This window comes from Bos indicus, chromosome 19 (assembly GCF_029378745.1).
Source record: "Bos indicus isolate NIAB-ARS_2022 breed Sahiwal x Tharparkar chromosome 19, NIAB-ARS_B.indTharparkar_mat_pri_1.0, whole genome shotgun sequence".
In the NCBI taxonomy this organism is placed as follows: domain Eukaryota; kingdom Metazoa; phylum Chordata; class Mammalia; order Artiodactyla; family Bovidae; genus Bos; species Bos indicus.
Window position 1 is genome coordinate 35,099,843 of NC_091778.1, and position 19,650 is coordinate 35,119,492.

The 19,650-nt window shown below is 55.5% G+C and overlaps 1 protein-coding gene across 1 annotated transcript; it reads left to right on the top strand.

Annotated features, from left to right (window-relative positions):
• Nucleotides 1-1,277: 1,277 nt before the first annotated feature.
• Nucleotides 1,278-17,976, top strand: ALDH3A1 (aldehyde dehydrogenase 3 family member A1). The gene is made up of 12 exons (XM_070774439.1): nt 1,278-1,439; nt 3,019-3,250; nt 3,554-3,639; nt 3,870-4,078; nt 4,635-4,752; nt 5,213-5,354; nt 5,933-6,099; nt 6,501-6,600; nt 6,943-7,073; nt 8,608-8,698; nt 17,361-17,516; nt 17,738-17,976. The coding sequence occupies exons 1-12, from the start codon at nt 1,278-1,280 to the stop codon at nt 17,974-17,976; spliced, it is 1,833 nt and encodes a 610-aa protein (XP_070630540.1).
• Nucleotides 17,977-19,650: the final 1,674 nt, after the last annotated feature.

Below are 19,650 nucleotides of genomic sequence, written 5' to 3' on the forward strand. Positions count from 1 at the left end.
GAATACTGGAGTGGGTTGCCATGTCCTTCTCCAGGGGATCTTTCCTACTTAGGGATTGAACCTGCATCTCTTATATCTCCTTCATTGGCAGATGGGTTCTTTACCATGAGGGCCACCTGGGAAGCCCCATATAATGTCTTTTTTTTTTTTAAAGTGGAAATAGCCTTACTGTGTTTTTTCTGCTGTCAGAGATCACATTGTGTCTGAAAGTGGGTGGGCACCTCTGGGAGGATAACAGGAACTACTGGGGGAGAGGAAGGAAGGACACTTAACTTTTCTCTGTGTCCTTTCTGTATCTTTTACATTTCCTACCATGAGCATGTATTACCTATTCAAAAAGTGAACAAACGTGCAGGATCTTAGGTCCCCAACCAGAGATCAAAACTGCACCCCCTGCAGTCCTGCAGTGGAAGTTCGGCACCCTAACCATTGGACAGCCAGGGAATTCCCCCCAAATTAACAAACATTTTTTGAAAATGCAAATTCGCTGCAGAAAAGTGAAGCCCTTCAGAAAAATGAAAGCAAATCCACCTCTAATCCACCACCCCCTAACTCCCACCCCCCTACCAAAAGATCACCACGCAGGGCCTGTCCCCACGGGCTCTTGCAAGTGCACACATGCCTGGTGTATCTGTTGTCTGTAGCCTGTTTCGTTTCTTACTCCTTGTGCCCGGGACAAGGCTGACAGTTCAAAGACCCAGCCAGCCTGGGTCTGTCTGGGGACAAGCCACCAGTGCTTTTGAGAATGAGGCTCAGTCAGAAAGGTGGGGTGTGTGTCCTGATGCTGAGTTTACTCAGTGTGGGTGTGGAGTCACCACCTGAGTCCTTTAATCTGATCTGGAGACTGGCCTTGTCGGGTGTGCCTGGAGAGCACTTGGAGGGTTTGCCTGGGAGTGTCAACAGCTCTGCACAGAGATAGAGGTGGGCGTGGGGCTTGAGAGGTGCCAAGAAGGGCCTGCCCCCAGCACACTGCCAAGACCCCACAGAGAGCAAGTGTAGACAACCTTAGGACTCTGGGTCACTGCTGCTGGGTCCCCATTGTGAGGGTCCGTCATCTGCTGGTGGGCAGGGGTAGCCTGCCAACCAGGACAGTCCAGACTGCGGGGTTAGGGAGCTGAAAAGGCAAAAGGGTGCCACTTCCCAGTGACCCCAGGGAGATCTTCATCCTATAAAATCAGCAGCAAAGGTGGGTGTTGCCCTGGGGACCCCAGGTCTCAGTGCCCGGCGGGAGGGCGCTCTCCTCCATGCCTGCAAGGAGCTCTCCATTCCCAGGTACCATGAGCGCAATCAGCGAGGTGGTGCAGCGGGCCAGAGCCGCCTTCAACTCGGGACGGACGCGCCCGCTCCAGTTCCGCGTCCAGCAGCTGGAGGGGCTGCGGCGCCTGATCCGCGAACGAGAGAAGGACCTCGTGGGCGCGCTGGCTGCGGACCTCCACAAGGTGCGCCAGCCGTACCACCGGAGGCGCGGACTGCGTGCGCCCAGGATGTCCGCTGCGCGCGGGGGCGGGGGCGGACTGCTCCACCCCTTAACAGAGAAGCCACTTAGTCCCCCAAGCACTGCGCGCCTCTGCGCGCCCTCCTCTCCCTGCGCGCGAGGCGCCCCAGGTCCACGCGCCCTGCACAGGGCCAGAGGCTCTTTTCCACCGTCTGTCATCCCCGCTCCTGGCTTCACTCCCTTCTCCACCCAGCCCAGCGCACGTTAACCATCTCCTGCTAACACGACACCCCTCTGGCCTCTCTTTCCTCCATCTCTCAGCCCACGCGGAGCCCTGGGTTCTCCATACCAAGAAACAGCCCAGTCTGGCCACTCTGCTGGGGTCTGCCCTCCCTCCCCATCTTTTCCTCTCTCTGAGCAAAACCAGACCCCTCCAAATTCTCAGCCCCTTCCCCTCACTGCCCCCAAGTCACCTGGACCTGCTTCCACCCTCCCGTCTTGCCTCGGAGGGGAGCAGAGAGGCTGGAGTCTACAAGCCTTCTGCTTCCTGGCCCTTTGCTACTGTTTTTTTTTTTTTTTTTTTTTTTTTTTACTCTCTCAAGATTTCTAACCTTAAGACAAAAACCAAAAGCAAGAAAATCCAAGTGGTTGACTTCACAACTTCCATCTTGCTCTGCACAATCACAGTTCGAGAGAGAGCTGTTTATTACACCTTCTGTACTCCCTCTCTCCTCACCCTGCACACTGGCTTCCTCCCCACCCCACGCCCTGCCATGGGCTGCCCAGTCCCTCCTCTCCTGGCTTGAGGGTCTCCTGGATTTCCTCCTGACTCTCTTTGGTCGCATATTTCTTGTAGCCACTTTCTCAAGGTGGTCTTCTTAGGGCTCTGTCCTGGGTTCAAGTCTTATTTTCATCTATAAGCCTTCCTGGACACCCTTCAGCTCTGTTCCCCTAGACTTACTTGTTGTTTAGTCACTAAGTCATGTTAGACTCTTTGGGACCCCCATGCCCTGTAGTCCACTAGGCTCCCCTTCCATGAGATTTCTCAGGCAAGCATAGCGGAGTGTGTTGCCATTTCCTTCTCCAGGGGATCTTCCCGACCCAGGGATCGAGCCCGTGTCTCCTGCATTGGCAGGCGGAATCTTTACCATTGCCACCAGGGAAGCACTCCCTGACTCACTAGGGACCCTCAAATCAGGTCTGAGGTCCCCTTGGGCACCTTGAACTCAACATGTCCAACCTGTCTGAGCCCCCAGCACTTGCAGAAAGGGGTCCTTGCAGCTCACCACCCAAAGGTTAATTCTCAGTCCCACCCCCTGTGCCTTCTTGGCGGGTGCTCTGGGCTGGGGATTCTGCAGTAAACGGCTCCCTTGCAGCTGAACAAGTCAAGTTCTAAGTGGGCCCACCTGGAGCATAAGGTCCTGTCTTGCTCCCATTTTGCAGATCTGGAGACTGAGGGTAGGAAGCTCACTTGGGGTCACAGAGCTGGGAAGCAGGACCACCACGGGCCTTGGGGCCTCTGCTCAGAGCCCCCACTGCACGGCCCTCACCCTGGGGTGAACCTCACTGAACCCTCTCTCTAGAATGAATGGACCGCCTACTACGAGGAGATTGTGTATGTCCTGGAGGAGATCGACTACATGATCAGGAAACTCCCTGAATGGGCTGCTGACGAGCCTGTGGAGAAGACCCCCCACACCCAGCAGGATGAGGCCTACATCCACTCGGAGCCCCTGGGCGTGGTCCTAATCATCGGGAGCTGGAACTACCCCTTCAACCTGACCATCCAGCCCATGGTGGGCGCCATCGCTGCAGGTACTGTGGGCCCTGCTCCAGGTCAGGGAGCCATGAGGGGTCCCCATCCTTCACTGCAGAGGAAGGGGTCTGGGGTGCTGAGGACTGGGCAAAGATGGGGCCTGCGGTCAGGGAGAGGTTTGATGGAGCTAGTTGTCTTGGGAGGCTGCAAGGACCAGAGTATTCAGCCAGGCCTCTGAGTGCCCAAGGCCCAGCCAGGTTCGGATGTCCATGCAGCCCTGCCTCCCGCCATGTGTCCTGGGTCCCTTGGAGGACAGAGTGTGGGGTGGTCCAGGTGCAGTCCTGACTCTCTGTGCTCTGCAGGGAATGCGGTGGTCCTGAAGCCGTCGGAGCTGAGTGAGAACACGGCAAGCCTGCTGGCCACCATCCTCCCCCAGTACCTGGACCAGGTGATGGGCTCCCCCGGCACACTGAGAACTAAGGCCCGGCCAGGTCTTTGGGGTGGGGAAATAGTGAATTCTTGCAGCCACAGGCCGAGCCACGGGTGGGGTGAGGACAGCTTGGTGAGGAGAATGGACCCCCGAGCCAGGAGAGGGCGTCTGCTTGGAGTTGGCTGCCTGGGCAGGTGGGGAGGGGGCTGTGGCCATGTCTGAGCCTCGCCTCCGTCCTTGCTTGGCAGGACCTGTACCCTGTGATCAACGGGGGTGTCGCTGAGACCACGGAGGTGCTCAAGGAGAGATTCGACCACATCCTGTTCACCGGGAGCACCGGGGTGGGCAGGGTCGTCATGATGGCTGCGGCCAAGCACCTGACCCCCGTCACACTGGAGCTAGGGGGCAAGAACCCCTGCTATGTGGACAAGGACTGCGACCTGGACATTGCCTGCAGGTGAGAGGCTGCCCCCAACCTAGGCGGACAGCAGGGCACCCCAAGTGACACCAACATGGCCTTGTCCTTGGGCACCTGCGGTCCTGGCAGGAGCTGGGGTGGGGGCACCATGTTCACAGAGAGAGTTCGGGAAAGACTTCCTGCAGGGGTGGGGGCGTCGAGCCAGAGCCCTACCCCCCTTCACACCCTGCATGCCTGGCCTTCTGGGACGTGGGGACCCTGAGCAGGTGACACCTGGCCGTGCAGGGCTCAAGGCTGTTGAAAGAGGGGTACAAAGGCCACCCACCCCAGACCCCCTGCCCCAGACATCCTCCTGCCAGTCGGTGATGAGGTCACTGCAGGCCCAGGGATCACGTCCAGGGTCATGAGTGTGCTCTGGCAGGAATCTGGAAGCCAGTGGGGCACCGAGGCATGCCCCCCCATTCCCATGGACAGTTCACAGCTCAGCCTCTTACAGCCTGACCCTGGGCCAACCAGGCCAGAGGCTTATTCCTGGGGAGCCCCCTCCCACCTCCCCACGGCTGGCAGAATGCCCTGTAACCTGGCGTTCTCACAGACGCATCGCCTGGGGAAAGTTCATGAACAGTGGCCAGACCTGCGTGGCCCCCGACTACATCCTGTGTGACCCCTCTATCCAGAGCCAAGTCGTGGAGAAGCTCAAAAAGTCCCTGAAAGTGAGTGCTGGCACCGGGGGTGGGTGACGGGCTGCCAGGCAGTGACATGGGCGTGGACTAACGAAAAGACTGAATTTTTTTTCTGATCATGCAAGTAGTCCACACGCACTGTAATTTGGAAAAGATTAAAAAGCACAGAGAAGGAAAAGAGCTCTACCTGGAATCCCACCCCCAGAGGCAGTCACTGCTCATGTGGCGTGTCCCCTCCGTCCTCCGTGCTGTGGACACATGTTTGGGCCCAATGTGATGTCCAGACGCCCTGCATGTATTTCTTTCAAACAACAGCACTTCATGCCCTGGGGAAGGCGGTGGGCAGCAGGGGTGTGGCAGCCCCGCAGTTTTTAGTGGCACTGCTCCACCAGGCAGTGCCCACATACTCCCAGTTTGGAGTTGCTATGGCCTTGCAGCCTGTGGCCACGATGAGCATCCAGTCCTCACCTGGAGCCTGCCACCTCCTCAGGAGTTCTACGGGGAGGACGCCAAGAAGTCCAGGGACTACGGGAGAATCATCAACTCCCGGCACTTCCAGAGGGTGATGGGCCTGCTGGAGGGCCAGAAGGTCGCCTACGGAGGCACCGGGGACGCGACCACCCGCTACATCGGTGCGTGTGCCAGCCCTCCGGAAGGGCTGGTGGAAATGGGCACAGACCCTCGAGGGGCAGGTGAAGCCCTTCGGTGCATATAATATAGCTGCTTTCACCCATGGCCCGGGTTGACTCCAGGCCTCTCCATGGGCAGGAGCTGGGCGCCACCTGGGAGGCCCCTCCTCAGACCTTAGCTCCCTACCCCCAAGGCCTAAAGGAGCCCCACCTCCGCTCCATCCAAGTAGCTTCAGCAGAGGGTGCTAGCGGCAGAGACCATGGGAGCCCCAGGTGTGCCAAGCGGGAGGGGCCTCCTGCCTGGGCTTGGGGGTCAGCAGATGGGGGCCCAGTTGGCCCCCAGTTTGCCAGGAGGCTGAGGAGCTCCAGCAGGGCTCATGCGGCCTGAAGTGGGGCCCCCAGGGACCCCCATACTGGTTATGCCATTGTCCTCCCCATGACCCTCCAGGGTGGAGCCCAGATGGAGGGCCTCCTCCTGCCCCTCGCGGAGCCCGGGGACCTCGTCTGTAAAGGGCTGGGAGAGAAGGCCACGTGCCTGGGCGGGTCCGGGCGCCGGCTGACGCTGGCCTCTCCCTGCCTAGCCCCCACCATCCTTACGGACGTGGACCCCGAGTCCCCGGTGATGCAGGAGGAGGTCTTCGGGCCCGTCCTGCCCATCATGTGTGTGCACAGCCTGGAGGAGGCCATCCAGTTCATCACCCAGCGCGAGAAGCCCCTGGCGCTCTACGTCTTCTCACCGAACGACAAGGTGGGCCAGGCACCCTCCCCAGGATCCTGGGAACCCAGCTCAGCACCCCTGCAAACGCAGACCCACGGAACAGATTCTAGCCCCATACTCCCTGCTGTGCGATGTCCCCTCACCTTCCTGAGTCCCTTTCCCCTCATCTCTGAAGTCCGGACAGAACACTGACTGAGATGCTGACCCGCTTGGTGCTATTCTCGGTGTTGTGGGAACTACTGCTCTTCCCATCTTAGCACAAATCCCCATGGGGAGAGTGGGGGACCCAGCCTGGGACTCTGGGGGCAGGGGGAGCGGCCTCAGGCTGGGGCTCGGCCTCCACTAGCTCACATCCTTGCAGCTCCTGGACTTGCACAGGTGGGGAGGGCTGGGGGGTCCTGGGTGGAGACTGAGGCCAGGGGGTATTGCAGGTGATTAAGAAGATGATCGCGGAGACCTCCAGCGGCGGGGTGACAGCCAACGACGTCGTTGTCCACATCAGCGTGCACTCGCTGCCCTACGGGGGTGTGGGTGAGTCTGGGGGCTGAGCTTGCTGCCTGCTGCCCCACCCCTGGGTGTCCCCCATCCCTGGGCTGAGTCTCAGACTCCCCCAACCCCTCCTTTGCCAGCACACCCAAAAGCCACATTGAACCTCGAGACTCTCACCTGGGCCCTGAGAGAGGCCACAGAGCCTCTCTTAGTGGCCGGTTGGGGTGAGACTCTTCAGGCCCAGGGCTGTAGGCACCGCGGCAGACACCCCAGGTCAGGGATTGGCCCAGGCAGAACCGGGGATTGGCCAGGGTGGGCGAATGGGAGAAGGGGCACAGGAGGAGCATCAGAGTCTCGGGCTACACTGAGCCAGTGCCCCCACAGGGGACAGCGGCATGGGGTCCTACCACGGCAGGAAGAGCTTCGAGACCTTCTCGCACCGCCGCTCCTGCCTGGTGAGGCCTCTGCTGAACGAAGAGACCCTCAAAGCCAGATACCCGCCGAGCCCGGCCAAGGTGAGAAGTGGGAGGTGGGGACGGGGGTGGGGTTGGGGAGCCGCCGGCCAGACAAGGGCCTCACTGCCCTTCGTGTCCCCCACAGATGCCTCGTCACTGAAGCGGTGCCCTGGCCTCACCGTACTGCACCCTTGGAGGGCTCCCCTGGTGCCCCGCTGCTCAAGTGCATCCTTCCCACCCAGCCCCGCCCCCACGCTACACTAAACATAGAGCAATAAAGCTTCGGACCAGCCCCGGACTCCGAGTCTCTGCACCCCGCCCCAACCCTCTCCAGTCCCACCCCGCCCCCGCCCTCTCCAGTCCCATCCCACCTCAACCCCCAGCCCCCACCCCTACAACCCCCACCCTCTCCAGTCCCACCCCACCTCCACCCCCCTTCCCCCACCCCCCATCCCCTCATCCCCCCCACCCTCTCCAGTCCCACCCCACCTCCACCCCCCCTTCCCCATCCCCCATCCCCCCCCCCCGCCCTCTCCAGTCCCACCCCACCTCCACCCCCCTTCCCCTACCCCCCATCCCCCCCCCCCGCCCTCTCCAGTCCCACCCCACCTCCACCCCCCTTCCCCTACCCCCCCATCCCCTCATCCCCCCCCACCCTCTCCAGTCCCACCCCACCTCCACCCCCCTTCCCCCATCCCCCATCCCCCCCCTACACCCTCTCCAGTCCCACCTCACTGTCAGCTGAGGAGAAGCAAAGTTCTCCTCAGAGCTTCCCTTTAGCCTCAGGGCCCTGGAACTTGGGGATGTCAGCTCCATTTCAGGGAGTCTAGCAGAGTGGGGACGAAGGAGGCGGGGGCAGGGGTCCCTGGGTGAGACCCGTGGTGGATGGTCCACGTGACCCCCTGGGTGACTCCAGCGTGCTGCCTCTGGGGTGGGAGGACGGGGAGCTGGGGCAGCACTGGGACCCCACTGTGCAGTAGCTTCTGGGCCGGGGTCTGGCCTGAGGGGCCTGAGGACCCGGTTCAGGGTCCAGTGAGGACCGTGGGAAGCAGGGCATCAGTCAGGCTGGCGGGTGAGGGGACTGCGGGGGAGACAAGCCAATCCTGGCCACTGGCTGTTACCTCATCCACTCCAGGAGGGCAGGGGAGAGGACGGGGTCACTGGATGTTCTGTGTGTGCCTGTTACTTATTTTGCAAATATCCAAATAACTGACTGAAAACAAAAGCAAAGTCTTCCCCAGATCACTTCCCTGAGTCACTGCCCCGTCCCCACTCTCCTCCCCTCCACCCCCCACCCGGCTGAACCATCATCGGCTGAACCATCATCGGCTGAACCATTGCCTGCTCTCTGCCCAAAAACACTTCGTCCCCATGGCAGCCCCCTGCCAGGACATCCCTCCTTCCAGCACTCTCCCCCTCACTCTGGTTTCCCAGGACCCCACACTTCAGTGCCCCCACCTCCCCCAGCTTCTCCTCCCAAATTAAAGTCTCCGGCCCCCTGGCCCTGAGCTCCAGACTCCCGCATCCAGTAAGGTTTAAGCCGAATTAACAGACAGCATCCTGCTCAAAAGCGACGTGTCCCTTGACCTCCCAGAACAGAGCCACCCCCAGGCCAGAGGAGGAGGAAGAAGGAAGGCTTGGCTGGATCCACTCCTCCCCACCCAGCCCCCACCACCAGCAGCTCTGTACGCCCTCCACAGAGGAGGAAGCCCAGACTCAGAAGGGGTGCAGCCTGGTCTCGCGGCACCATTCACAGGGTCTGCATCTCCCTGTCTCCTCCCTGACACCATGGAAGTGTCACCTGCAGGGATGTGTCCTCAAAACCCTTGGCTGAGACAGTGTCGAGAGAGCTGGAAACGCACAGCTTGGAGAGGAGATGGTTCAGGGTCTCCAAACACCTGATCTGCATCGTTCTCTGTGCTCTGGGAAAAGTCACCGTCGCCCTCTTCTCCCTCCTCCTCCTCTTCCCACTCACCACCTCTGTTACAAGACTAACAGTGTAAGCTGTTGTATTGTGATGTCCTAAACCTGACCAACAGGACTAACCTGGACTGACCCTATTTCCTAATTAGATTTAAACTCAAATCTCACTATCGTGATCCCCTCTACTGTTTTTTTTTTCCTGGATTAAGGAATGCGCTGAAAAAATATTTGCACAATTGATTCAGCCTTTCCAAACAATTGCCATCGTCTAAAATGTAAATGACCAAGAACCATCCCAACTTACAGGTCACTGGTGAGAGGGGGTGACATTCTGGGTGGCTCCTCACAACCCCCATCACACTGGACAGAGGGCACGGAGGGCACCTTGACATCCCGGTTCTTAGCTGGGCAGCTGAAACCTTGGCAAAGCACCCTTTGGTTCCACTCTTTGGTGCTCCTAGTATTTAGACTCTCAGACAGAAAACAAGCAAGCAGTCTGCTGTGGTCACAGTCTCTTCTTTTGCTGTTGTTATAAAACAGAGGGGAGATTTCCTCCACTCATTTGTTGCTTCAGCAAAATTTTTTTAAATTATTTTTTACTTTTTTGGCCATGCCTCACTGCCTGTGGGATCTTAATTCTTGGACCGGGGATCAAACCCATGCCCCCTGCATTGGAAGTGCAGAGTCTTAACCACAAGAGAGAGAGAAAAAAAAAAAAAAAAAAACAGCAATTTTTTGAGTGGACAGTCCTGGGTACTGGGGACATTGTGGAAAAAACACAGGGTCTGTGCTTCTCAGGAGGTTTGTTTGACTGGGGTGACTTAGGAAGGGGTTGATAGCTGCAGGAACAGGCTGACCTCAGAGTGGCCGTGGTGAATGCCATGGGAGGCTGGCAGGGCTCTGTTCCTGGAACTTCCCCTCGCCCCTGCTAACGGTGGTCTCCTGTTCAGAGCAGGCCTTGGGGGTTCACTGAGGCGGGGGTACAGATGCAGAGGCTCACACACGGGTCACCTCCACTCACATCCCGTCTCGCAGCACCCCTCTCCCAGCGGAAGGAGGAGCATCGCTGTTGTTGTTCAGTCATGTCTAACCCTTTGTGACCCCAAGGACTGTAGCTCGCCAGGCTCCTCTGTCCATGGGGTTTCCCAGGCCAGAATACTGGAGTCAGTTACCATTACCATCTTCAGGGGGTCTTCTCCACCCAGGGATTTAACCAAAGTCTCCTGCATTGGGAGGCAGATTCTTTACCACTGAGCCACGAAGGAAGCCCAGGAGCATCGATATTGGGCAGCAAGTGTTTGCTACTTGTATGGACCAGACAATAAGCACAGGAATAAACAGACACCTGTAAAAGCACCTGGAAGACGGGTGGTGCCTTGCAGATGATGGAGAATTGCCGGGGTCCAGCCCCAGCTGATCCAGGGTATTCGAAGTGGGGACGGCGTCGGCGAGGGTCAGGATACAATAGCTTCAATTAGATATTAATTAAAGATATAAAGAGTAATAGAATAAGGATAGCTCAGTAGGAAAATTCAGTGGAGAAAAGAGGCTGAGTGGCTTGGTTTACGCGGGAGACCAATAAAACTTCAAGACAAGAAGTTTGCACCACTTACATAGGCCACAGGCGTCCTTCCGTTCTCCCGAAGGAGAGGAGACACTGAGGCCTCCCCGGTCGGATCTTAGAAGCCCAGGCATAATTAGTAAGCATGGTGGGTTCCGCGCTCCAGATGGAGACTCAGCCAGAGTGAGAGAGAGAGCGACATGGGGAGACCAGTATTTCGAGAAACTGATCCCAATTCTTTATTTTCCAGAGTCTGTTTTTATACACTGAGATGTTATACAAAAGTCACGTGGGGACAGCAGTCCTGACTTTTATTAAAGTCAGGTGCTTCATACAAATGTATACAGAGGTCTTAGGGGTGTTACATCATCTTCTGGCCAGGGGGCCTGCTAACAAATTATGACCCTCTCCTTGTGACAGCGGTCAGTCAACCAGGACACTTATTTCTCCAGGGGTGATTATTCTTAAAACAGATGCCACCCAAATAAAGTTACATTCCTATAGGGTGAGGGTGTAGTGGGTTTCAGTTAAGGAAAGAATTTACTTAGCCTAAGGTCTAACATGATTAATATCAAAGGTTAATACTTATTTCTTCTATATATTCATTAATGTGTGTAAGGGCAGGGGATATGGAGACTTAGCAACAAACATTGCTCAACAAATGAAAAACCCTTCACCAATACAATTTCTAATCAGCCCATTATACTTATACTAATAGTTTTCTAACTTTTCTAAGGAACCTGTTTTTAGAAGGTTTAAAGCATCTCGTGCCTCTCACGGTTGGGAGGCTGTGAGCGATCACATGTGGCCGGACAAGCCTGTCAGGCAGGCTAGAGAACCTTCAGAGGAGTTTGTAGGTTAAAACACTCTTGTCACGCCCAGAAGTTTTTATTAACTGGAGCTCTAAGTTAACTCCTTCTCTGAAAGAGGTGGTGGGGGACAGCCCCCCGTAAAGTCAGAGGTGTAGGTGAGCACAAAGTAGTAAAGTAGGCAGGCTCTGGTTACGGGGGTAGATGCTCGAGGATTTCCAGGGGGAGTCCTGAGGCTCGATCCCGCCTTTGCGTATGCCGAGCCTCCTTCCTCATGACCTTTGCCATGGGCGGAGTACCTCACTCTGGCCCCCAACAGAGAATCTGCCCGCAGGCAGGGAGAACCATTTAGGAGCTGAGGAAAGGTAGGCCACCTTCCCTGGTCAGGGCCCCGAGAGCTCCCCTGCTCCCAGTGCCTCCTTGCCCACCCCCCAGCCACCCATCTCCCTGCACACACCGTTGTCAAGGATCCCGAGCCTTTAATTCTGTGTTCTGGAGAGGAAACTGCGCGTTAATACATTACATGTATGTATGTATTCATATATATATGTATATAGAAAGAACTTACAAAGTTATATTTATATATATACACACAAAATTTTAAAGTATATATATATTTTAAAGTTCTCTAGAAGAGTCTAATATTCTGCCAGGGTTGAGCGCCCCTGGCAGAAGCCAGTACTGAAGTGTATTTTTCCAGCCAGTGACTAGGTGAGGATGGGCATGCCACCCAGTGTGGGCAGTGGGATGTGAAGGGAAGTCGACTGGAGTTAGATTCTAGGACAGCTTCCTCCCTGATGAAAACAGAAGCACTAGAAGGGATGAGGGTCTGAGAAGGTGATGTGTCTGGATGGGTCACCTGGAACAGTGCAGCCATCTTGTGACCATGAGGACAGCTCCCTGAGTTCAGTAGACCCACTAAGAATGGGGCAGTTGGAGGATGAAAGCAACCTGGCTCGTGGAAGATGTTACTGAACTGCTGGCCCTGTTCTGTCTTTGGAATCTTTGTTATCCATGATGATAAAATGTCTTAAAAAAATTTTTTTTTGAAGTGTGTTTTCAGCTATTTATATTTGAAAGCATCTTATTGGATGGGCAGACTCGCCCTGCCCCCCATCCCATCCCCACCCATCCTCTGGCTGATGTCCTTCTCTCCTCCTCTTCCTCTTGGTCTCTCGGTATCCCAGCATCTTCCCAGCAGGACTGCTTGTTCTCTCTGGCAAGTCCTTCCTCCCTGGCTCCCTCCCTAATCCTGAAGCAGCTGCCGGCTGGCCTCCAGGTTCTAAAGTCCCATGCACACCAGCTCTTCCTTCCAGCCACTGCTGCCCACACACCCTGAGCTCCAAGCCAACGGGAGAGGCCAAGGGGGCATCTGGAGGAGGACTGCTTGGTGTCTACTCCAGGACCATATCAAGCATGTCAGAACAGAAAACGGAATCCTCTGCAGGTATTTTCAATAGTTGTTGTTCAGTTGGTAAGTCATGTCTGACTCTTTGCAACCCCATGGACTGCAGCACACCAGGCTCCTCTGTCCTTCACTATCTCCCAGAGTTTGCTCAAACTCACGTTCATTTTAGTCGATGATGCCTTTGAACCACCTCATTCTCTGTCATCCCCTTCTCCTTTTGTCTTAAATCTTAACCAGCATAAGAATATTTTCCAATAAATCAGCTCTTTGAATCAGGTGGCCAAAGTATTAGAGCTTCAGCTTCAGTCCTTCCAATGAATATTCAGGGATGATTTCTTTTAATTTTGACTGGTTTGATCTCACAAGCCTTGAGACACAGCCAAAAAGTAAATAAAAATATATAAATACATACTTACCTAAAGGGAATTAGGTCTCTACAAAAACACAGGAAAGTCTGGAGGAGCAGACACTGGGCAAGGCCTCCAGGAACAGCTCCCAGGACACATGAGAAGGGCTCACCAAGAGAGTTACCCTCTGCCTGGGGAATCAGAGCCACCTCTGAATTCACTGCTGTGGGCACCATGGCCTTGCTCATCAAACCCAGGAGCCAATCTGTGTGTAAGGACAGAACTCAGTGCTCAACCCGAGCCCAGGCTGCAAGGGAGTCTGGGAAAGGTGGGTTTTAGCAACACTAAAAGCTGCCAGCAGGAAGGGTAGTCGATGCTGAGGGCCAGTTGAGCTATTGCAAACCCCCAGACCTGCTTCTTGATCTCCGTGAATACATGCTTTCTAAAATGAACATGCGTTTGAGCCAACTCTGGGAGATAGTCATTGTGTCTGACTCTGCAACCCCATGGACTGTACCCTGCCAGGCTCCTCTGTCCATGGGATTCTCCAGACAAGAATACTGGAGTGGGTTGCCATGCCCTCCTCCAGGGGATCTTCCCAACACAGGGATTGAACCTGTGTCTCTTACATCTCCTGCACTGGCAGGCAGATTCTTTACCAGTAGCGCTACCTAGGAAGCCCTTCTTGATCTATAATGGGTACTAATTTCAGTGTTTACATCTGGCATTAGTTTGAGGATGAAATGGGAGAACTCGGGGGAAGCTCTTGGTTTGGAGCTGCACCAGGGCCTGGTTGGTGCTCGTTGCCACCGCTGAGACCTCCGCCCGTAGCAAACCTCACTCTGAAATGGGCTTGGAGTTCACTCTTTTGTGGAGAGTTCGCTTTAGAAAGTTTAGAACAAAGGGTTTTGATAGGGTGGCCCAACAACGGGCTCCTTCATCACCAGCCACCCCAGACATGTTGCCTTTGGGGCTCTGGTCAGCTGCTCAGCCAAGCCAGCCGTTGTTGACTTTCCAGCCAGGAGTGTTATATAAGCTGTATATTTATTTTGTTTATCAGAAATTCTGAAAATACCAACTGGGTGTGGGCTAAGCTGCTTAATTCCTAAAGGCAACAGAGATGGTTCCTGCAAGTGAGGCGGCCACGTGCAAAGCCAGCACCAGGCTCAGAGCCAGGCCCAGCGGACAGGGTGCTGGGCAGAGCTGCTGCTTCCAGGAAGATCCAGGAGGGGGCACCAGGGGAAGCCACGTGCTTTCGGGTGCAGGTCTGACCGTTCTCATAGCAGGGCCAAGCCCGCGGCCTCAGGGTCCCTGCCTGGCACTCAAGTTCTCTACCAAGAGGACAGCCTCCACCGGCCAGATCCTCACTCCAGGCTGCTTTCAGCTACACTGCAGGCTTTTAGCAAAGAGGATGGGGGCTGGTGGGAAGATGTTCTCAGCTCTCTGGTTTGACCTAAGTTTTTGAGTCAAGAGTGGGAGGGAGAGAGAGACAAACAGGTGGGGAGAAACCACACACCCTTTGTTCCCTAGTGCAACCACGAGGCCCTGGGGGTGTTCTGCTTCCCTAATGACTGCCGTGGCACCCAGGAAACGCTGCCTAGGCCTGGTTCCAGAGCACCAGACTCACAGAACAACTTTCCTTTGAACCAGGGCCAGACACGAGCTCATGAGTCCTTGTGTGACCTTCTGGGAAATCAGTGTTCAGACTGGCAGCTGTTTTGCTGGAGAAAGATGACAGTGCTCTGTTCCCCGAAGCCCATGTGCCTGGTAGGAATTTACAAGGTCGGGGGCTGGTAGAAATTTGAGTGACCCATCCTCTTTCCCGGGAAGACAGAGGCCAGGAGCCCAAGACAGAGGGGCCCAAGCCCAGCCAGACACCCTGGCAGGAGGAGCGTCTCCATCCCGAGGTCTTTTTCAGAGAATAGGCCAGCAGTTGCTAGGCAGACAGATAAACGTTTTCTTCCTCTTTTCCCCCCAAAACTGTGCTCACTGTGACACAGGTGGGAGAGGCAGCTGCAGAGCACAGGTGCGGTGTCTCCTCTACCCACGCCATGGCAGACATCCAGGGTTGACGCCAGCACAGGTCTGCTGAGCACCCTGCAAGATGACATCCACGTAGAGCTGGAGGGCTGGAGAAGAGCGCATTGCCACCCAGATGGATACAGACCAGCCCCATATTCTGGCCCCACCGCTTCATTTGGGCAGTCTATTTCCCTGAGCTTCGGTTCTCTCATTTGTAAAGGGAGATAAGCAAACACCTGAAAAGGTTGGGACTAGATGAAATATGACGTCGTGGCTAAAGCTGCCGGTCCAGTCAATACCTCTACACACGCTCCTATGCTCAACACACATCCCGCAGGAAATCTGCACGAAGGAAAATGCCGTGAGGCAAGCTCATTTTCTCTTGAATCCTTTTCTCCTCCTTTTCGTTCTCCTCCATCTTCAAACAGATCTGTTATGCAACAAAACTGTTATGCAGACTATCTCACCTACTTAAGGAAAGAAACCCAAGGACTTCTGCAGTGTTCATTAGCCTCTTATAAGTTAGTCTCATCTGGTTCATTCTTTTAGACCATCAGGAATCAAGGACCAGAGTTAAGGAAGAAAAGGAAAACAGACTCTAACACCCATTAAATGCCTATGTTGTTCCAGGCACTTCCATATATGTTATCTCATTTACTTGCATCAGTATTTTCTGTGTGGTTAAAAAAATTTTTTTTTTCACTTTTAATTGTGGTAAAATATACATAACCTAAAATTAAACATCTTAAACATTTTAAAGTGCATATATGGGAATTCCCGGGTGGTCCACTGGTTAGGACTCCGTGCTTCCACTGCACGGGGCACAGGTTCAATCCCTGATTACAGAACTAAGGTCCTGCAAGATGCACAGCATGGCCAAGAAAAACCCCCATTAAAAAAACTGTAAAGTGTATCAGCTCAGTGCTGTTAAGCACGTTCACATTGTCCTGCAACCAGTACCCAGAAGTCTTTTCATTTTGCAAGACTAAAGCTCTACACTCACCAAACAGCTTCCCCTCTCCCTTCCCTGAGCCCTTGGCAACCAACATTTTGCTGTCTATGAATTTGATGACTCCAGGGACCTCGTGTAAGCACCTCCTAGAGTACTGCATCAGTGTTTGTCTTTTGGTGACTGGCTTATTTCACCTAAAATGAGGCCCTCTGTGTTGGTATTGTTTGATGTGTGGCATCCGTCAGGACTTCCTTACTTTTTCAGGATGAATAATAATAGTCCATTGACTGAATAGATAACAGTCTGTTTTTCTATTTCCTCAATGGACACTTGGGTTGCCTCCACCTTTTGGTTACTTGTTTTTGACTGGTTGTCCTTAGGTTTTTGTTTTTATGAGTTATTTCTTATTTAGCTTTTGACCACACTGGCTCTTCATTCCTATGGGAGGGCTTTCTCTAGCTGGGGGCTCAGGCTTCTCTTTGCAGTGGTATCTCCTGTTGCAGAGCCCAGGTTCTAGGGCGCACAGGGTTCAGTAGTTGTGGCTCACGAGTTTAGTTGCTCCACAGCACGTGTGATCTTCTCAGGCCAGGGATCCAACCACTACCCCTCGCACTGGCAGGCGGATTCTTATGCCATTGGATCACCAGGGCGTTCCCTGTGCTTAGGTTTTGACCTCCTCACCTAGAAGCATTTATAGACTTAGGTGTCGGTTTGCTTGCAGACCTCCTTCTTTAATTAATTTGATGCTCCCCTTGAGCAAACAGTTGGGTTTAGCAAACAGCCTCATGTGCAGGTGTGACAGAAAGTGTCGGGAGGGGGTGTCCTCTTTGCTCCCTGGCTGGCTATGATCTGATGGATCTGGGAGCATCCCTGGCCCTTCACACCAGCACGTCTGCCTCCCTAGCAAGACCCACGTGAAGGACGAGAAGGACAGGGTTTGCTCAGTGGGGGTCACTACAAAGACATGATGCTGGGGTTGGGGAGAGAGCTGCAGGTTCAGGGGTCATGGGGTTGCAAGGGACTGACCTCCATTCATCATCTCAAGTAGAACGTGAGGATGGAAGGCAGGGGCATCGTCTGGTAGCGGGAAGGAACGGCCAGGCCATAAAATGATCAGACCTGGAAAAGACACTGAAAATGCCAAACCAGTGAAAAGAAGTGAATGATACTCTGGCCCTCTCCCTCACGGCGCACAGGGTCTCCCATCTCTGCCCCTCTGCCCACCGCTGCCCGTCTCCTCCCTTCCCACGTGGCTGCCTCTGCTGCCAGGCCCCCAGCCCTAGGTTTAGCTGGACTCCCTTCAGTCTTGCCCGGGCCTGGCCTAGTTCGCACAGAGCTGAGCCTCCAGCTCCGCCTTCTCCCGGTCGGGCTCCACGCCCACACCACCGAAGTCCGGGGAGAGAATCTGATTGGCCCAGCCCGGCCAAGGCGGCCAATAAACCTCAGCGGAGAGGCAGTCACGTGGCACAAGGACAGGCATGGTGGGCGGGGTCCCAGGGCCGGTTGCCTGGTGTACCGTGTGCTGCCCCCACGTGCTGCCAGTGTTCGCTTCCTGAGGGGCCCGGGGCACCCAGGCCTTAGTAATCCCTGCCCGCTGTGCACCACGCTGTTCTGAGTTGAGTCTCCTTCTCAGTCGAGGCCATTATCCCCCACTGGGCCTTCTGCAGCCTGGGCTCAGCTTCCTGCTTGCTCTCCCACGTAGGTCCCTGGCAGGCCCTGGAGATGGTGACGGTCTTGGCTGCCTTGACCTCGGTAAAGCCCGGTGTCTGGGGCCAGCCACTCCAAACCTGCCGACCACAGTGGCTCGAGCTCGAGGTTCGCACTCAGAGGGCTGCCTTCAGCTGGGCGCCCTGTCCCTCAGCCCAGCCCCCTGGATGGTACCCCGACTGTCGAGGCAGAGGAGTTTCCGTGGCCCGCTATGAGAAAGCAGCTGCCTCCTAACCATGCAGCCCCAGGATAAGGCCTCCTGAGCCGGGCTGCCCCCGCCCAGCAGGTGCATCCTAAAGCCTCCAGTTCAGGAGGGGAAATGGCATCCAGGGTGGGGAGGCAGTAGCAGGTTCCTGAGCCCTGACAGCCGTGGCAGTTTCTGGAAGGACCATCTCAGAGACAGCCAGGGTTAGTGGTGAACACCAGCAGTAGGCCCAGCTCAGGAGGCCCCTGCCACAGGGGACAGCCCTGGGAGAGGGGGCGCCGTGGGGACTTGTGTCTGTTAATTTAAGAAGTAACCGTTGAGCTTGGTGCCTCTGAAGCTCTTCATCTTTGTCAAGGGAAATAGTTGGGGGTAGGCTAGGGCCGTAGTGTGCTGCGCAAGGTGGTGGAGGTGTCCAGGCCAGTGTTCTGGACCCCAGCTGCTCTGGAGAAATCACCTGGGCGGATCTCAAAGAACGCCTGGCCAAGGAATCCCCTGGTGCTAAAACCAAGAGCATGGTTCTCCTCCATGGGGCACAGTGACTGAACACCATCCCCGGGCTCAGAGGAGGAGAGTAAAACTGTTTCCTCAGCAGACTGCTGGTTACTCAGGTGCATTTAATTTAAAAAGATTCATAGAGCCTTAGGCTTATGTGTGCTCTTCTGTATAAATGTTATACTTCAGTAAGAAGTTAAAGAAAAAGGGAAAAGAAGTTGCTGCCTGGGCCTTAATTAGGTCCGAACATCTGTGGTGGGACCTGGGTAGTGGTGTTTTGGGGAAAAGCTTCCCAGGTGATTCTAAAATGCAGTCACGGGTTAGAACTGCTAGTTTAACCCTGAATTTGGTGTCTCCATTCAGTACATTCTGGTAAACTTCTCCCCAGGCAGAAATTTAACTCGGAAGTTCCCCTAGGAGGGTCTCCAGTCACTGTTAAGGCTTGGCCAGCCGGCTGTGTCCCCCCCAGCCTTGCCAACCTTGGGGTCCATCAGGACCCAAGCCCAGACATTCCAGTGAAGTCTGGCTGGAGCAGGGAAGGGCAGGGGTGTGGAGGGAAGAGATGTCAGGAGGGGCAGAGAGGGAAGAGGCCACCCAAATCTAGGAGGTGGGGTTGGAGGGCAGTCGGGGTGGCCTCAGGCATTCAGGAGATGTCAGTCTTGCTCAGCCATCCGTCCTTTGCCCTGAAGATGTGTGAAGCTGAGGGACCAGGCCAGAGTCTCTCACTCCCCAGAGGAGGGCTGAGGGTTTGGCGGTCACATGGCAGGGAGGAGGGGATCAGAGAGAGGGACTCTGGCCCCTGACTTGGGGGTGCACGGCGCAGGGCAGCCCCAGGGCAAATAAAATGGCTTCAGGCCTGGTGAGGTGTAACCAATTGAGGAGAGGCTTGCAGGGGCTGGCCCTGGCTGTGCCTGGCAGGTCACTGGGTCATCAGTTCCCGGAGGCGGGGGCTCATAGGCCAGGCCCACCCCCAGGGGGACTGTCTTCCTGCTGCTGCAGGATTTGCAGCCAGAGTTGGGGGTCCCCTTGTGATGGCTCTGTGCTGGTGCTGGCTACAGCTGGTCTGTGGTGAGAGGGACTCTTGAGCCCGCCCCTCCCCCCACCCCCGCCGAGATGGCTAGGCCAATTCGTCCAGGTCACTGGCTTCTGGCTTGCTTCCATATGTGCTTCCTCACTGAGCCTTTCTGGGCACACTCCAGCACCTCGTGGCA